The 19,924-nt window shown below is 40.5% G+C and overlaps 1 protein-coding gene across 4 annotated transcripts in view; it reads right to left on the bottom strand.

Annotated features, from left to right (window-relative positions):
* Positions 1-4,598: 4,598 nt before the first annotated feature.
* Positions 4,599-19,924, bottom strand: part of grb10b (growth factor receptor-bound protein 10b) — a 62,439-nt gene continuing 47,113 nt past the window's right edge. For 2 of the 4 annotated variants that reach the window (XM_030102185.1, XM_030102187.1), the window contains 11 exons: positions 15,819-15,934; positions 15,243-15,317; positions 13,523-13,660; positions 13,260-13,370; positions 12,947-13,045; positions 12,672-12,749; positions 12,384-12,500; positions 12,063-12,129; positions 11,883-11,970; positions 11,695-11,788; positions 6,397-11,413 (listed from right to left, as the gene is read on the bottom strand). In XM_030102185.1, the coding sequence (XP_029958045.1) occupies positions 11,267-11,413; positions 11,695-11,788; positions 11,883-11,970; positions 12,063-12,129; positions 12,384-12,500; positions 12,672-12,749; positions 12,947-13,045; positions 13,260-13,370; positions 13,523-13,660; positions 15,243-15,317; positions 15,819-15,934 (1,130 nt within the window). In that variant the 3' untranslated portion in view covers positions 6,397-11,266. Of the gene's footprint in view, positions 4,612-6,396; positions 11,414-11,694; positions 11,789-11,882; positions 11,971-12,062; positions 12,130-12,383; positions 12,501-12,671; positions 12,750-12,946; positions 13,046-13,259; positions 13,371-13,522; positions 13,661-15,242; positions 15,318-15,818; positions 15,935-19,924 lie in introns of those variants that run through there. The other 2 variants (XR_003932375.1, XM_030102186.1) reach the window with 2 other exon arrangements.

Here is a 19,924-nt window from a genome sequence, read left to right as displayed (position 1 = left end):
GATCCAGAGAAAGGGATGGATTTTGAGATGAACGGGTATGAAATGAACTATACTAACAGGAAAAATAAAAAAGGAGGGGGTGTTGCATTGTATATCGATAAGAACTTTAAATATAAAGTAGTTGAAAGTATGACAAAGACGGTCGATGATGTGATGGAATGCATAACATTAGAAATCTGTATGGGAAATAGAAAGAATATTCTGGTTAGTTGTGTATATAGAGCGCCAAGCTCAAGTGTTGATACTTTCAGAAGTGTCATGGAGGAAATGTTTGCAAAATCTCATCAGAAGGTTACCTTCCTCTGTGGCAACATCAATATTGACTTGTTTAACCCTAAAAAGCATGTGATGACAGATGAGTTTATTGCTTCCATGTTCAGTATGAGTCTGTACCCACTGATAACAAAGCCTAGTAGAATAACATCTCACAGTGAGGCATTAATAGATAATATATTTACTAAGAATGTGGAAGACAAATTAGTGAGTGGTTTACTTCTGAAGGACATCAGTGATCATTTACCAGTGTTCACAGTTTATGAACGTGACTGTAGACAGAAACGGGATGAAGAGGTTATAAGATTCAGGAGGGCGAGAAATGAAAAAACCTTAAATGCATTAGATGTGAAGTATTATCACAGAACTGGAAGGAAGTCTACAAATGTGAAAGTATTGATCAAGCTTATGAAAACTTCTTAAATGTATTTACAGCTCTTTATGATAAACACTGTCCTATGCAACAATACAAAACTAAATTAACCCATAAAGAGAGACCCTGGCTTACTAAGGGATTGCTAAATGCCTGCAGGAAGAAAAACAACCTATATAAGAATTTTATAAAATTGAGAACAGTTGATTCAGAAAATGCTTATAAAGCATACAAAAACAAGTTAACTAGTATCATGAGAGCATGTAAAAGAGACTATTATGACAAAATACTACAGAACAATAGAGGCAATATCAAGGAAACGTGGACAATATTAAACAGTATCACGAGAAATGGATCTGCTAACCACAGTTATCCTGACTTTTTCATTGATGAGGATAAGAAAATTGAGAATATGCAGAAGGTGGTGGATAAATTCAATGATTTTTTTTGTAAATATTGGACCAAAACTTGCAGGACAGATTGAGATACCACAGACAAGAGATGAAGGGGTGAGTCAAGTTCAGGAACACAAAACTGGGAGCTCAATGTTTTTAAGAGCTGTAGAAAGGGTAGAGATAATTGAAATCATTTCAAAATGCAAGAATAAAAATTCTAAACACTGGAATGGTATCGACATAACTCTTATGAAATATGTCATGGATGGCATCGTCGATCCCCTGACTTTTCTCTTTAATTTGTCTTTCACAACTGGCACATTTCCAAGTAACATGAAGGTTGCTAAAGTTATCCCCTTGTACAAGACAGGAGACAAGCATCAGTTTACCAATTACAGGCCAGTGTCTTTACTTTCCCAGTTTTCCAAAATTCTAGAAAAGCTTTTTGTTGCAAGGCTGGACAATTTCATTGAAAAAAATAAGTTGCTAATGGACAGTCAATATGGCTTTAGATCAAACAGATCAACAGCAATGGCATTAATGGATTTAACGGAGGAAATCGCAAGTGCAATTGACAGTAAGAAATATGCTATTGGGGTGTTCATAGACTTAAAAAAAGCATTCGACACAATAGATCAAGACATTTTGCTCAGAAAGATGGAACAATATGGTGTAAGAGGAGTTGTTTTAGACTGGTTAAGGAGTTATATCAAAAATAGACAGCAGTTTGTGCAGCTGAAAGACTTCAAATCACCTGAATTCAACATTACTTACGGAGTACCACAGGGGTCAGTATTAGGCCCAAAACTGTTCATTATGTACATAAATGACATTGGTAAAGTATCAGACATATTAAGACCTGTTGTCTTTGCAGATGACACAAATATTTTCTGTACTGGTGATGATTTGCAGCAAATGATGGATATAGTCGGTCAAGAACTCAATAAATTGAAATCATGGTTCAACAGAAACAAACTATCATTGAATTTGGAAAAAAAAAAATTATGCTATTTGGTAATCAGAAAAATAATATAAAAGTTAAAATGATGATTGATAATGTACTGGTTGAGAGGTTGTATGATAACAAATTCCTGGGTGTTATACTTGACCATAAACTTTGCTGGAAAAAAAATCACACCACATACATTAGTTCCAAACTGGCAAGAACTGTTGGAATAATGGGTCGGGTTAAGCACATGCTGAATGAGAGAGCATTACTGCTCCTGTACTGTTCACTGGTGCTACCGTACCTAATGTATTGTGTGGAGGTGTGGGGAAACACCTACAAAAGCACCCTACAGAAGATATGCACACTACAAAAAAAAGCTATAAGAATCGTGCATAAAGTGAGCTACAATGATTGATCACACCAATCAGCTTTTTTTAAAGTCAGATATGTTGAAATTTATGGATCTAGTCAAACTAAAAACCGTACAGATTGCTGATTGTTGTTGTATGTACCCTTAAATTGACTGTTTTCTTATTTTTATTTTTTAATTGTTTTCGTTGTCCAAATAAACTAAACTGAACTGAACTGAATGTAGCTGGAAAAACATTCAGCTCAACGGTTATAATTCAGACTTAGAACTGGCTCAGAGCCTTAATGATTTTTATGTAAGATTCGACGATTCTGATTTCCGTAGAGAACACACTGAGCTGAAAAACCGCCTCTCATCTGCTCCTCCTTTAAACTTCTTCTTTGATGGGGAACATGTAACTAAGTGTTTTAAAAAAACGTAATAATAAGCTAATAATCGTCACTGACAGCTCGTACTCTTGACACCACTTCCTGATGATGTACCAAGCCGAGTTGGAGGAGGAAATGACTCTTTCACCGTCCCGGCACTGTGGAAAGAGGTGTACGTCCTCACTGATGTCTGCCTCCATCTGAAGAAGGTCAGAGCAATGGGACTGATGGTTCAGCAGAAGAAGGCTCACTGGCTGAATCTCAACACCCCAACAACCAAGGAGCAGGATCACCTCCTTGACAATCCTGTGACGTTTTAGTGCATTCACAAGATTTTTAATTCTTGATTTTTCAGCCCCTACATGAGTCCATTCAGCACTTAGTTTGGTTCAGCCCCAGTGATGCTCGATTCCAGCCACTTGATCCATCATAACATCTGCCCAGCTATCCAGGAGTCAGGATTTCCTGATGCGAGTCACAAATCAGAGAGAATTTTAGGTTACTTGCATCACGCGGATCTCTGAGCAGCATGAATAAGTTTCTCACCAGACCAGAGGAGTTTTCTCTTTTCCAACGTTCAACTTACTGATGTGTACACTGAGGCTCATACTTTAAAGCAGGTTTCTCCAACTCAAATGATTGTGGTGCTATATTTTATTATTGGTGAAAATATTCAGTGTTTGAGCAGTACTAAAAAAAATACACAATTATTTATCAATTTTTTTTTTTTTTCAAATGCTGCATAAGAATACCAATCTGACAATGGTAGATGCAGAACTTGTTCTTCATTTTAAATGCCTCATTGAAACCATTCATTGAACTCAGACATGAGCAAAATCTCTTCTGGCCAGATAGTGCTTAAAAAGAAAACATATTAGCAGATTTGGCCAGCACAATATAAACACATGAAGCTATTTCACTTTATTCTGAAAAAAGTTACAATAGTATGAAAGGTATTCAAGCTGCTGGAATGTCTCCTTTCATAATTGTGAATTTGTGAAATATATTTTTATTTAAAATGTGGACTTGTTGGACAAGCGATGAAAACAGTGGTCAAGATGTTTTTTTTCCCCTCCAAACTGCCATGTTTTAGGAAGAGGTGTGGCTTGTTTGCTGAGGATCAAAGGGGTCATATGCAGACTGATCGAAGAGGTCAGAATGAACTATGTAGACAAAATAACAAAGCAGTGTGCGACTCTGTGACCTTTCAGCGCAAGAGGTCACTCACAAGACCTTCACTGTTTTCTGTAGAAGTGTGTTTTGTTTGTTGATACCATCTAAGTCCGTTTGTATTTCAGCAGCTGAATGGGGACAGTTTCAACTTTGTACATTGTAGGAGATGGACTCTTGAAGGAAAAACATCTACAGCAGATTGATGGTGACTGTAAACGACCCACTTCACACTGCTGACTGTTCAACAGTCAAGACAAAATATACAGACACACTCTCATGAACACGAGATCCTACAAAGACAGATGTTAGTTCGATGAGGACCTTGAACCATTTATTAAAGTGAATTGGGAGGAATCCTGATCAGTCAGTGATGACTTGCATCGACCAGTGAAGATGTACATTAAACATAATGATGACACATTCACTCTTAGACTGCTGTCACGTTGGAGCTACACAGACAGGAAAACATGACGGATGCAAGTATTGGATGAATTTCACTTATGGGGTAAAACAGCCAATCAGAATCCGTTCAAGAAAAGCTCAATTTTTTTTTCTGGTATTAGAAGGAAGGCACCAGCTATCTGAAAGACTTGCTCTTGTTTGATCAGCTGTCACATCCTGACTTTACAGGATATTCACTAAATATACTGTGCCTTTGTTCAATGTTACCCACACACACCTTGCCATTGTTTAATGTCACTCACACACACCTGTGAATGTTGCACAACCCACAGGTCAAATATTTGAGATGAGGAATAAGTTCATCCACTGAACCATCTTCCACATCAGCTTTACCCAATTCATGGTTGGATCTATTGAAAGGAATTTGTAGCTGTGTCTGTTACCTGGACTTTGTGCGATGTTGGCTGAGACAATCATGGCAGCTGCCTCAAAACGCGTCTGTCCACCACCGACAAGGACTTCGCAGTTCAGTGAATCGGCCATTCAAGGACAAGGTGAGATGGTTCACTTTAAGAAATGATCAATAGCCACCTTGTTAATGTTTAGACAAACTGTGGTTGACTCACTTTCCCTGTTGTTTTAAAGTATTTCCTATTTTCCTATATTATAAGAGTGAGAGGTTGGTGCCTTTCACACTCACTCTCCTCACTTCCTTGATTAAGCTGCAGACAGCCATACCCCAAACATTTCATGTCCATACTGCACAAATAATTTCCTTTATAACTAATTTTTTCCCATTTCACGCTGTTTAAATGTACACATTTTACATCACAACACTGTGTATTCTCTAGTTTTCTTTTTGAGTGACCCTGATGGGAGGTCTGACGGCCTGGCAATGGACCAGAGACTCTTTCATACCCAAGACCAGCAATCAGCTGTACCATCAGTTGCCCTGTCAGACGGGGGTTTGACTTCATTTAGTTTTCCAGTCATGTGCGAGGTTATTTGAGTTGTATTTCATGTATTTCATGAACACACAAGTGATAAAGGTGTTCTTTTGTGTGAAAACATTTTATTATATTTACAGTGTAACGCTCAGGTTATTTATTTAAGGTCAAATTAATGCAGTTCTCAAAATTTCAATGTAAAAAAAAATCATTTTGATAGATGTCTGACAGAGATCTGTGTTTAGAGTCTACTCATATATTGATAAAGTACAAAAAAACCCCTCACAAAACAAACAAGCAAAGGTAATGTTAATGTCGCTATTGTATTTAGATTAACTGCACAAGACTACATGGACTGCAACATTCTTTGAAGTGAAAGTGATGAACCATATTTCACGGAGAATGTTTGTGCAAAAGCTTGACCAAGAGTTACTTTGGCAGTTGACTGAAAAGCTGCAGACATGTTAATCTTTAATCTGTTTCTGTGCCTACAGAAAAACTTTAATCCCTGAAACCTCACTGTTTTTGCATGACTCATAATCCAAAGTGTGTGACATGCAGGTGGCGTTAAATGCTCGGCTCTCTTTGTTTTTGTTGTAGATCCCATGATAATCTGGCGCTCTAGTTGTGTGAACATGCGTGCATCATCTAACAGTTTGCATCAAATGGCTTCACATGCACACTTTGTGTAAAGTTTGATCTGGATGTGGTCAAGCCAAACGTTTTTTTCAACTATTTTCGATTTTGTCTTTTAACTTGTTACACTGTGCCATCTAGTGGGGAAAAAGAATTGGGGTGACTTTTTGCTGTATTTGGATGGGAATTATGATTATGGACATTTCTTTTTAGTTTCTGGACAAATTTAGAACCTAACATGACAGTCGTGGATGCAGAATGTTTGAACAAAAGCTCTTTCAAGGAAGGTTTCATTGTAAAGACAAACACAAAGGGTTTTTTTTTCCTTTTATAACAATGTATTATGTTTTATTCTAATTACAATAAACAGAATATATCAGTCCCTTATTTGTACAAAAATACCTGAAAAGGTTACAATTAAGATTTATAAGCCATTCAACTATTTACAGATTGAAGCAAAGCACATTATGAACACAGGAGCTCTCTCTTACAATAAGAGATAAGTTACTGTTTTCTTTTTTGCATTCCCTGAAATACACAATAGTTTATATTCTTATATATAGATAGACTTTTTTTTTCTTTACTCATTTGTACAGCCATGGTATCTTGCATTGTGACAATGTTATGGAAATGCACGAGGATCAGAGGAGAACAGATCATTTCATCTTTGCAGGATCAGGGCCGATTCACTTTGAGCTCAAGTCGTCTACTGAAACAAGACAAGCATTCATTCTCAACAGCTTTAGCCATACTCAAGGAGTGCATTTTCTCTCTCTCTCTCTCTCTCTCTCTCACAATATTGACTTAAATTCATCAAGTACTCAATAAATTGCAACAGCATAGCTTTGCCATTCGGTCCGTGTTGAGCCTGCTCTGTGCACAGGGAAAAGGGATCAACAGAGGCACCGTCTGTGGTTGCAAGTGACCTGGCTACAGAAACTGACTCTGCGCTCCACTGTCTGTCACTTTATTTACACATCTGAGAGTCTACCTGGGTTAATTAGAACACAAATAAATGAATTACAGCATATTACTGCTTGAGAAAGCATAAAGGTTGGAGCTTTGAATCAACTCAGGTAGCCAGGTGAACATTTTTTCATCATGTTTAAAAAAAACCAAAACAAATCTTAAAGAATTACATCAAAATCACTAATAAACTCGGTTTTTCTTTTAAATAGGACTTGATCAACTCAATTATTCTTTTCAAGTAATCACGACTAGCAAATGGGTGGTGCACATTTAATGGAGAAAAGTTTACAAGTCCCACCTGAATAAAACTAAAATAGTACCATCCTGTACATGGAGTCCATCATCATCATCATCATCATCGTCATCATCATCCTGTACTTGAAGTGTTTTGATGGACCAGTAGTTTTTCAATATGCTCCAAGTCCGCCCTGAGCAGCCCAGTTACATTCATGTCTATTAAGTGTAAAACATGTGGACACTTACTGAATCCTGCCTTTTGCATTTTAGAGAGTACAATTAAGCAAGTTCTTTATGCAAATACATACTTCACACTTTGCAAGGCAACCTGACTAATCCCTCACACGGAAGCGTTGGCTAACTTTTCACATGAGCCAGAGAACAGATAACGTGGGTGATGATGGCTTGTGGATGAGTGCACGGCAGACCGAATCTCAGGGGACTTTTCAAACATGTCACAGATGTTTTGCTAGCTTTATACATGATTTTCAGCATCTGTAACTTAATCTGAGTGTCAATGTTGGTGAAATAATCCTTGCGTGGTAAACTCTGCGTCCATGTTCGATTTTAAACTCATCGAGGGAGGTCATTTCTCTAACCAACCCAAAAACAACGCTCTGGTGTGGTTTGGACTAAATAAAAACGGAGATATTTGTTTCAGATTCAAGGATAAAAAATAATAATTAGGAGAATGCTTTACCAAAATTATTGTTATACATTTGAATAACTGACTAGTCTAAGCATGTAACATTTTTACTGATTAATCTCAAATGTAAGGTGCTAATCTAAATTTTTTACTATTCTTTTTCTTTTCAAGGCAAGGCAAATAAACAGTGAATCGTGGTCAAATTTCTGCTTTCTTGACAGTTTCCCAAAACACTGGCAACTTCAATAAAAGTTAACGTCTATAGTTTTGTATTTAAATTCATCAACAAATGGCAATAAAGATAATAAAGATCCAATTAGAAGCCATCTTTGAATGCAAGAGCGTCACACTGTCTTTACAGAGTTGATCAAAAAAGAAATAGGAGTTAATATTGGTTTGGGAAACTGGTATTTTCTGATTTCAATTTCACAACATTCCATTTGTCAACTACTGGAATGACAGAGTTCAAACTACCAGTGAGTTTTAAACATCACTTCATGATATATGTTGGATGATGACGAAATTATTTTGGAATAATCAAAACTATACCAAAAAGAAAAAAAAAATCAATAAAGGCTATGCCATTAGAATTATAATCATTATCACACTGGTCAATCATTTCATGGTCATGACAAAAGAAAAAAATAAACCAATACAGAACAGCGCAGGAAAAAAAGAAATCTAAAATTTTCAAGTAATCAGTCTCATCCAGATAAATAAATACATTTTGCTGCAACAATAAAAACAAACAAACAAAAAAAAAGAGTCATTGCATCTCAGATAAATAATGGTGACCACGCACAGAGTGTCAAAATAGTGCCGCTTATTCTGCATCTCGGATGTTTTGAGACAACCCCGCTGATGCACATATGCACACCAAACAAAGCTACTCCTAAGAGAAATTTCAGGTGTACATGTGGAAAAAGCACAAAAATTAAGTAAAAAAAAAAAAAATAATAAAAACAAATCTGCTGTTTGTGCTGAAGGAGGCGACCCTGAGCCTAATTCACTGTAGGTTTGTGTGAGGTGGCAAACAAGGAAAAGAAAAATCCAACCAAGCATCGACTAACATCCGTGAGTAAAACAGCGTCCCTTCTTATTCAAAGACAAATTCCAGTCCGTACAGAGATACTGCACTTAAAGCCTCCGCCTCCGTTTTCTACACGTGTGTAATAAAACTTTAGATTGATACTCAAACTGCATTGTCTAGGACAAAGGTCACATCTGTTAGCTTGCTGCCTGTTTTCATTGCTCTCACTCAAAACTGCAAATGAAGGAACAAAGGTGTGTTTGTGTTCTCAGCTGTTCCAGTTTTCTGGTGTCCCTGGTGGGTCTAAGAAGAAGGACATCAAGATTTTTCTCTGTACATGTTCTCGATACGGGAGTCGCTCACTCTTGTGTGTACGATTTCTCTTTACACACAGGTCAACTGCTACTACGGTGTTGATAAAATGTGTACAGAGAATCATCTTGACACCTTTCTTCCTTCTTAATCTCTCTTCAGGAAGGAAGGACATCAAGATTTGTCCCTGTGCAACATTTTTATCAACACTGTAGTGGCAGTTCGCTCTTGTCTCGACGCTTTCTCTTTACACACAGGTGACTGAGCTCAGTTCTTATGATTTTACTACTTCACACTTTTAACGTGAAAGGTGTATTAACGGTTTAAAAATTACAATAGCTTTTGTTTTTTATATTGTAGGTTCGAAAGCACTGGGTTGGCAATTAAAAATTTGTTTCGCGTGTGTTTCACATGTGTTGAAATAATCTGGTTTCTATTCCAGGCTCTGAATGTGAAACAGAAAATGAAAAGCAAAAAAAAAAAAGTGAGATATTTCTGGGAAGAATTAGAGAAAAATGTTTGTTCTGGAACTGATTGTTCTGGAAATATGAAACCAGCGTGACGACACTTCAGGAAAACATCGGGAAGAAACTTGCACACCTGATTAAACGGGGAGTGCATCTGAATTAGAGCTGTAACTCCTCACCTGTGCACAAAGGGAAGCTTCAGAAAACCGGTGGGGAACGCTGACGGACAGGACTGCCTTTGGAATGTAACGCACACAGTTTGCCGTTTCAGCCGGAGCACACCGGGTCATTCATCGTGTCACAAGTATATCAGACATCATATCAGCGATTTACAATAGTTCAAAGATAAGTCGAGGAACATCTGAGACAAGACCTTCGACTACTGTTTAATCTCAGGGCCACGGCGGTTTTGTACGACAGACACTAAACAGCATTGCTTCCTTTGACGACAGCTGTCCCGGCAGATAAACCTCCTGAAGGAAAAGCTAGTGGTTATCCTTCTGTGCCTCAACACGGTGACTCGGCCATGAAAACCAATATACTCAGTAGTCCCAGCCTGTATCAGCTATTCCTTTTGCTAATTTTCTACACTGGATCAACAATTTTGATCACCGAGCACATTTTACCCTGAATGGTGCACAAACTTTTGGATTCCATTCTTTCGGTTTGTTTGTTTTTGTGGCATTTGAATAAGGTTGACATTAAAAACTGCAGTGAGCGACAGAGTAACAAGTACAGAATGACCTTTTTTGTAGCTTATTTGAAGGATTAAAAATAGCAAATACTTAAAATGCACAATGTGGACAAAACAACAGAACTGCCAAACAATACATAACAGCACCCAAAGGTGCAACAAGAAAATAAATCCTGTGTGGTAGAAGATTAAAATACTCCCCAAAAAACTTAAAAAATAAAATAAATCCAGATTTGCCTTTTTGTTTTTGTCCCGAGACCTCAAAAGGATTAAAAATCCAACCTTTTCGGTGCATTTGAATCTCATCCGTGTTGTAGTCAGACATGTCCATGCACTCTTCTGACACTAGAGGGCAGTAGAGGTCTCTCACAGATACGTGGCGGAGAGGTCACTCATCAACAAAGGGCGCACCCACTCGCCTGAGCGCAACGTTTGTGAGACGAACCCCTCTCCGCCTCCGAGGATGTGTGACTGAAACATCTGACTGAGTTTGTTCACAGAAAGCAGAGCGGTCCACACACACACACACACACACACACACACACACACACACACGCTTGAATTGCACCACCGATTGTCCAGTTAAGCAGAGACCGTCTTCATTTGACCGTGTGACAGAATCCGGAGGGGCCATGCTTATCGATGACTATAGAGCGCGGGATTGTGAAAGAGTTTCCGACAGCGTTGACACAAATGGCAGTGTTCACTTCTTTTTTCTTCTCCCGGATGAGGAAACTTGTGAGCTGTTGTGCATCCGACTCCACGAACATCCATGCAAGTCCGAAGATACAAACAAGTCAGCGGTCTCCAGCAGACTCACAACAGTTAAAAAAAAAAAAAGAAAAAAAAAGTAAGAGAGAACAACAACAAAACATCAGTCAATTCACCAGCTTCTTAAAAAGACAAAAAACAAAAACAAAAAAACAACACAAAAAGAACCATCCAACGGAGAGAGATTCCTTTTGTTGGTTTTAGGCAGTCAGGTCAAGTGTTAGGGGGTCACAGGGTCACATGATCCGGAGGTGTCATAAGGCCACGACGGTGCACGGGTGTTTGAGTTTACAAGGCAGCACTCCTCGGTTTAGCTGGTAAAACTCCACCAGCTGAATCAGGTCAGTGAATTTGGTGGCGCCATCATCAAGGCTGAAGAAGATCTGTCCGTCCTCTTCACACTGCGGGCGCCGGGAGTGTCCGGGGGACAGTGGTCACACACACACACACGAGGCGAAAGAGAGAGAGAGGGGCAAAAAGGAAAAGGCAACAATAAACTTTCTCTTTCAGGACAAGAAATCTTGTTTTGCATGTCAGCAACAACACACAACATGCATGTTCCTCATTATGGGTAATCAATTTGGTGACTTACATAACATAAATGTATATAATCGTATTTAATATATATATATATATATATATATATATATATATATATATTCTTTTTTTTTCAATTACTCACCGGTAGTATCTGGAAATGTTTGATTTTCTGGTGATGGCACAACGTGAGCACAAATGCCTTGGGGTTACTCTGACTGACTCTCAGGAGGAACAAACTGGACAACATGAGAGGAGAGACGTCTGTGAGGAACTGTGGACTTTAATCCTTTAATACTTCACAGAAACAGGGAGCTGCTGTTCTGCACGTACCCATCTACTTGTCCCTGCTGCTGGATAATGCGATGGGACTCCTCTCTGGTTATCCTGCCATGGAACCACAGCTGAGTTATGTGGATGACTGAAAGAAAACAACAGCATACAATCATGAAAATACACTTCAACAATATGAGATAATCTAAACTTATCAACATCACAAACTCTCTTATTCACCTGAGTTTAGTGAGGAGTGGTGCAGCGGACTGTGGGAACCTAATATGGTCATTCGTTGACTCCTCTTCTGAGAGAGATGCCACAAAGAAACAACACAATGGGGATTAGTTCATGATTTAGTCACGTGACAGTTCAAAATTGACATTTCGAGCATCTTTATTTTTCCAGAGTGCTGAGGGTTTTATATTTTTTGACAGTGGGGAAACATTTCAAATTAAAAGAAATACTCATTTAGACCAGAGAAGTACAAAGGAAGTAGTGTGATCTGGCGGGACGCTGTGAATTGTGTTCTGAGCAGAGTTGTCGGTGACGTCGTCTCACCCGCCAGGCCAGGCCCTCCTCCATGGCAGCGCTCTGAGCTTCGACGGGGTTTTCAATCACCCTGCCTATTCTCCCTGAGAAATCCATTGCCACGAGGGAGTTCTCCGACACACTCCGCTAGGAGGAGGCGAGACACACGACAATCAAAATGCAGCCAAGAAAACACAAACTGTACAGATCACATCGATCTTCCTGCTCAATGAAGCTTTTCTTTTTTCCCCAAAAAGGTGATTCTAATTTTATTTGATACTTTAATTGCTCATGTTTTAAATGAAGAAGTGAACTCACCACAGGAGTTGAAAAGTGTGACAGTAAGGTTTTTCTTTGTTGAGGAATCTTATAATTCTGGTACAATACAATCCCATACTGTGAAGAGAAGTGGCATACAGGTCAGTCAGTGCTGTCAAACAGAGAGTGTGTGCTGGAAAAAAGGTTTCCTACGATATGCTGTGCCTCAAAACTTTTTCAGTCTTATGAGACATTTTGATCCTTTATAGTCTACATGTGGCTCTTCATACACAACATAATGTGATGCTGATCGATGCATTTATTTGCAGCTTTACCTTAAAGAGTCGGAAGGCGGTCATCCAGCAGGTCCTGCTTTGCTCGTCCTCGGCACACAGCATCCTCAACTCCTTCATCTCCCCCCGTCCTTTATTGGGCTGCCAAACGACGCACAAAGTGAATTATTAAACTGGTATTTCTTTTTCTCTGTTTCTTATTTGCATCTAATTTTGACCAAAGCTCCACTAAAACTTCAACTTTGGACTCATGCACGAGGGTCCTAAACACTCCTCTGCTGACATGGAAAACTGCACAGGATACGAATCATTACGCAGCCTATAGTACCATCATATAGTGTCATCTGAGGCTCACCTTGATACAGAATTCGTACTCGGTGGGTGCACCGTGCTGCTTTTTGCCTGTGATGACCATGAAGATGTTGCTGTCCTCGAGGTCTGCTAGTAGCTGTAGATGTCTGGGCTCCTGGAGACCCAAACAATGAACGTTTTAAATGCATCGCAGACCGAAATGGCCTGGAGGCCGACCGACACACACACAGACAAGCAGGCACATTCTTTGAAGATATCTACTTTTAAACTTCTGTATATATATATCGCCTGTAGAGCTGCGGATACCTTTGAGGTTCCTTTTGTAGAACAGTAGAGTCCCGAGCGCCGCAGGAACATGTAAACTTTTTTCCACGACTTCCTGCCCACGTCCTTCATGTACAGATGCCCCTGGATTTCCGGACAGCTGCTGGTGGCGAGGAAGTTCTGAAAGGAGATGTGGGACGTACAAACAACGCTGAATTCACTGGCGCTGTGATGTCTTCCCTCAAGGACGCTCCGTCTCAGAGGACGGCGTCGGGTGACATCTGTAGCCTGGAAGCTCTCCGTCGCCGACACAGCCAGACGCCGAGAGCTGCGACGCAGTCTGTAGAGGCCGTCGCCTTTTTGTTTTTTGTCACGGAATTGTGTCATGTGGGTATTTTGCCTCAGAGCAGGCGTGACAGGGCCAGACAGTCTACCTCTGTGTCAGAAAACATGTGAATCTGAAGACTTCATTCATGGTTCCAGCTCCGTCTGTAATTAGCTTTTATAACCATTTTTAGCAAGATCATAAAAACATCAGAACACAAAGTGTCATGTTATGTAATGTTCCTACTTCAATGAGCACACACTACATATAGAACGCATTCCGTTTCAGTTCTTTTAAAGTCTATGGCGTCGTATAGATATTTGGAATATTTATAGCTTGTGGTTTTCATGTTTTACTAAAATATCACACCGTGAAGTGGCAGGTTAAGTCATTGAAGCCTATTTGGGATCTGTGGCTTGTGGCTGAAAGAGGAACTGTTCCAGAGTACTCTGCAATATTCAAAGCACATGTTTCCCAGTGTTTTGGAAACATCTCACAATGGGCCTCATGCATGAACATTTTTCCAACATTTGCAGAGCGCGCATTCACACGCAAAGTTAATTCAAAAAGCTCTCCCTCTAAGGCGCTACACCTCGCTGCTTTGTGTTGACATACGCTTCTCGGATAATGCCTGAATATTGCTAACACCTGGATGAGCCGGCCGTGGAGAGTGCCCGGGTTTGGACAGCACTCTAATTGAGTGCAAAGAATTTGTGTTTAAAAGAAGTCAAACACTGGGAATTCCTGACACGACACCGAGCTCAGCCGATTCCCTTTCATTTATTGACTCCAGTGCGGAGCATAACTGAACATAACGTCTCCATAATCAGCAGGGGAGTTAAAAGCTTTTTGTGAGTGGAGAGGATGAGGGGATGGATTCCACTTGTGGTCCCGTCTCTGACAGCTCTATTGCAGAAGAGAACCAGACTGCATGTAAACCCTCCATCCATTAGGAACAAAAACCCTGTCAAATCCCAAGAATCTCTCTGAATGCCTCCTTCCACACTTTTTTTTCTCCCCTTTTTCCTTGTGTAGTCATCCTGAAGAAGAGCATGTGGCCCCTGGAGAAGCCTCTGAGAGACACGTGCACACATGTGACTCAACTGTGTCAATTTTTCCCGTGCAAGTTTTAAGTAAAAATGACGAACTCTATGTTCTGTTCCTGATTGCCTAATTCCAACCGTCACAAGAGCAGGGCGTGCGGCGCGGTGCGTGTGCCGAGACAGCTATGTGTCAACAGAGGATCAACAGTAGTCATTACTGCAGGCTCTGACGAGACACACTGTCTAAGGGTCAGAGGTGAGGTATGCCAGCCTGATTGTACAGTGTGCTGCAGGTGCTGACTCCAACATAAACTCAGCCGTGTGCGTGTCGAGAGCGGCGGCGGCGGCGAAAGACGGGGCGCGGCGAGCGGCGCGTGCGTGCGCCAGGCCATACCTGCAGGAGCTGAGACGGCGGGATGGTGTGATTGGCTTCCTGGCACCAAGCGACCATGTGCTCTGGGAAAAACGTCTGGCAGAGGAAGACAGAGAATGTCAGCAGCGATCACGATAATTACATGGTGGTGGTGGTGGTGGTGGTGGTGGTGGTGGTGGGGGGGGGGGGGGGGGGGGGGGGGGGGGGGGGGGGGCGGGGGGGGGGGCAGAAAGAGACGTCACGCAAATTTCATTAGCGCAGTCAGCTGTCAAAATATTTCACAAGAGTATACAATGTAAATAGACACCTTGTCAGGAGACGTGCTCGTCAAACGGCAGTCACACTATCTGGGGATTATACGGCCTCAAATACGACAAAACTTCAATTTATTCTAAAGAAACGTGATGCGACATAGCCGTCCTGTGAGCAGCAGCACAATGACAAATTACAGGAGAAAACTTGATGAAATATGTAAAAAGAAAACTCACATGCACTACTGCCCCCAGGTTTGTCTTGAACTGGCTATAATTTACTTTAAGAGGAGCGTGTCAAAAAGTCACACGGCAAGTTAAGAAATGTTGAAGAAAAACCAATTACCAGGGGGTTTCTGAAGAACTCATATTTGGCATAGTTCTTCCTGAAGAGGAATCTACTGTCGCTGTTCATGGAGGCTTGAACCTGAACCACCAGCTCGTGATCTTCTAGACAACGCTCTGAAAGGACACAGGGAAAGAGAGGGAGAGGTTTAGAAGGTGCATTCTGGATTATTTCACAACAACCAATCAAAAACATGAGTTGTATGTTGATTTTTAGAAGTAAATCTCAATAAAAAGGAACATATTTAGACAAAAAAAAGTGATATGGTGGAAGTGATGGAAGTAATTTGGAATTGAGGCACTTGTCTTTATCAATAGTATAGTTAAAAAAAAAAGAAACATTTCCATCTTACAGCTGTTGGGAGTCCAGACTTGGGGGCCATTCTCTGTAGAGTCCCCCCCTCCGCCCCCCCGCCCATGGTAATTCCGCATTTCGAACTGTGTGTATGTGTGAATGTGAGTGTGTGTCCTGGAATGGACCGGAGGTCTGTTCAGGGTGTACCCTGCTCTCGCTGATCCAGTGACCTGAACTTTGGAACACGATGAGACTCACACTCACACTTTGTCCTGGTACAGCACTTCTTCGGCCGCATAGTGCGAGCTCGACTTTCACTTTAAACATTTGTGCAACAGATTAAAAAAAAAAAAAAAAAAAAGAGAGAAGCGTAGACAAGGATCCTGGTTTACATGTGGCACAGTCCGACTGCTGGCACGACGACTACAGTTTCATCGGTCTGGCCTCAAAAAAACCAGCTGTGACTGATAATGAAACACAGACCCAGGTAAAAAAAACCAGTGCGGTCGGAGGTAGCTGTGATTTATACTTTACACTGTGAAAGTGAAACCGGACCTGAGTCAGAGCAACAGCCTAACAAGTCCTGTCACATATTTAATTAAAAGCATTCTTTATTTATTCCTTTTACTCTTTATTAAATTGTATTTTCCCCCTCTCAAAACTCACATCATTATCTCACGTCCTGTATCGACTCCTCCCTCAGTTCCCTCCATCGCCGTCTCTTCGCACTGTCACGACTCATCTTTCTCTCCCCGTTTCATCCTGTCGCCTTGCCTGATGAGTCACTCACGTCCGTGACCATGACTCACCCTGGCAGCACCACCTCACTGTCCCAGAGCTGTTAACAGTTTGGGGCTTACAAGTAGAGGTCAATGGTACTTATCTCAAAGGGCTATTTCATCCCATTCAGCGGAGCGCCGGGAGTGGGCAGGGCCCGTACAGGAATAGGCCTCTCTGTTCAAACACAGTATTGTTCTGGACTCTCTGAGACTTCTATTCTCGTCTTCCACTCAACCGCATGTGCACACGTGAAGGATTATGCGGCATGTATGTGCAGCGTCGGCATATGCACGCACGCCAGCAGTGTTAAACACGGTGTTATTAATAAATCTGACGCTCCTTTTCAAATATACATTTCAGCCACAAGTCTGGGTTTCTGTTTGATTAAACAAGGGCTATTAAAAATAAAGTCAAAAGTGGTTTAAAGACAATTGTTAGAACATTCTGTGATTGGATAGCAATTGAAATGGGAAAAAATGAAGCAATGCCAACGACAGCGCAGAAAAAGCTCAGTTAAATTACACAACTCAATGACTCCTAATCACTGTAATAAAAATATCAGATGATGTATACAGAGCATCGAGGGATAACACAATTAAATGTAAATTATTGTTTATTGCTGTGTGATTACGACCACAGTTGAGTTTTTCTACAGCAAAATGCAGCACGTGCACACATTATTACAGCACCGCTTGTGAGGCATAGTCATTAACATACTGCATTCCCTTATCTCAACCTAACCTTAAATATACAACTTAGCTGCAACCCTAAACCTGAAACCACATTTGAATATATGTAAAATGCTGTCATTTTAACTCCCAAAGTCTTAGTGTTCTCAGTTTCCAGGTTTTTAAGAAAAACAAAACAAAAAGTGTACACACTTTAACCTCAATTGGCAATTTTCTAACCATAACCCGGATTCAAGACTATGATCTTAAGATAATTTGACCAAATGAGAATTCAGAAACACGTGTACATCGTGGACTGGTCCACCATTACTGCACTTTCAAGCTCAACAGGACCCCTTGAGTGTCGTCAGCTACCAGGCTGCACCCCCACAAAGTCAGTATAAAAAGGCACACGTCCATACACACTTCACTGGAGGGTTACTTCCTGAACGCTGCTGCTTCAGGACATCTCATTTACTGAGCTCTCCAAAACATTAAATAAGTGAAAATAGCTATTCCAGACCTGAAAAGAGTCCAGTTGCTGGTCAGGTGCACCAAAATAGAAGATGGGCGATAATAGCCGTACAGCTATTCCAGGCCAAAAATGTCGTCATTCACAAAGAGAGAGAGCCTAACTGCATTTGGCAGCGTCACGCTGGCAGCAGTGAGGAGAAATGTAAGCAGATCAAGATGGATGGTGAAATATCAGATTACGGCCAGGGGACCTCTGCTTAGAATAATAAAGTATTCTCGAAAAGTTTCCTCACCTGACGACATAACAGCCGGCACAAAACAAAATTACACACACAAGTTGTCGCAGTTAAAGCAGCAGAAACTAAATGTTTTCATCTCAGCGCGCCTCTTTCGGCAGCTTGCTTCACCGCCACAGCTCTATATGGAATTACACCCACTTCTCTCCCACATCTGTTTAACTATACTGACATAAGGAGAGAGGAAAGACTCAAGTTGTCTTCCATAAGTGCTTTATAATCGCCTTTTCCTGAAGGGGAGGCTGCGTTTTTTCACCGCTCAGCTGGCCACAACTTTCCAAAGCTACCGTTACACTTCAAGTCTTAACACAAAATCACCTCAACAGAATACACTGCTCTGATGATTGAAAAAAAATCATCAGGAAAAGAACTCATTGGTTATCTTCTGGATTGCCTTTTCCAAACAGTATTTCTTTGAACCCTGACAAGACAAAAAAATGAAAAAAGTGAAAGGCAAAAGTATTACTTTACTTAAAAAAAGGTTCTGAGCAGAATTTATATTTGAAGCGAAATAGAGACGAATAAATCTTGTAAAAATAAGCTTGAGAACACAAAAGCTGCAGGCTATCATAAAGATGTGGCTGATATTCGAAATTTAAAGCCTCTTACTCTCACAAGTGTTGTGCTTCTGACTGCATGTAGATCAGATCTTTTCAGAATAATATAACTTGAAAAACATCAAGAATTCAAAATGTGGTTCTAGTTCTGAGAGGGCTCATACTCCTACACTATGCAATCCCTGAACTACTGTAGATACCAGTTTGCTCTTTTGAGTAAAGTAAATGACAGTTTCTTCTCTGTGTTAATGTTCTTCTTTGCAGGCAGTGTTTTTGATTTTGTTATAATCTCCTCTCTGCTACTGAAGCTTCTCGCAATCATCAGAATTCAATTTGAATATAAATACAAATGAAAATCTAAGTGACTTTTCCTTAAAACAGTGTCACTCTAAGTAAAATTCCAGAAACAGCAGTGGACCCTCTGGTGGCCTGGTTTTGGCTGGTGGGCCGTATGTTTCACATCCATGCTCCAATCGCCAATGATCAACCATTTGAAAGCCAACTTCATTTGAAACGATATAAAAACTGATGCTCGGCATTAAAAAGTAGCTCCACGTTTTTGTTTGCAGTCACAATTTTAACTATTTTACACAACGCTGGTTCTTGATTTTTGGTTCAGTGCGTGTTTCTATTTTCAGAGGGGCGGTGGTGCTGGTGCTGATATGGTCTCCATTACTGAACTACAGAACCTCTAACCCGAAAGAAACTCTTCATCAATCATCACAGCCTCCACTCTGACATGCCAGTCACAGCGCTGGATTCATTTGATGTTGCACCGGGCCTGATACGCTGAGACGAGAAAGTTGAAAAAAGGTTTCGTTTCTGAGTTCATAACTTACATCACTACATCTCCTAATCCATAACCGTCATTAATCACCCTCTCTTCGTTTAGCGTCTCATCCTCTCGGAGCCCCTCATGTAATTCCCTTTTCAGTAACGACTGAAGAAAATCTTCCTTAACAAGTAGCTCAGGGTATATTTTAATGAAGGGTAGAACTGTCCTGGATTCTTTGTCCATAACTATGATGAATTTTTTA

This window comes from Salarias fasciatus, chromosome 11, assembly GCF_902148845.1.
Source record: "Salarias fasciatus chromosome 11, fSalaFa1.1, whole genome shotgun sequence".
NCBI classification, from domain to species: Eukaryota; Metazoa; Chordata; class Actinopteri; order Blenniiformes; family Blenniidae; genus Salarias; species Salarias fasciatus.
Note: the sequence above shows the minus strand (reverse complement) of the source record. Positions and strands in the feature narration are given on the sequence as shown.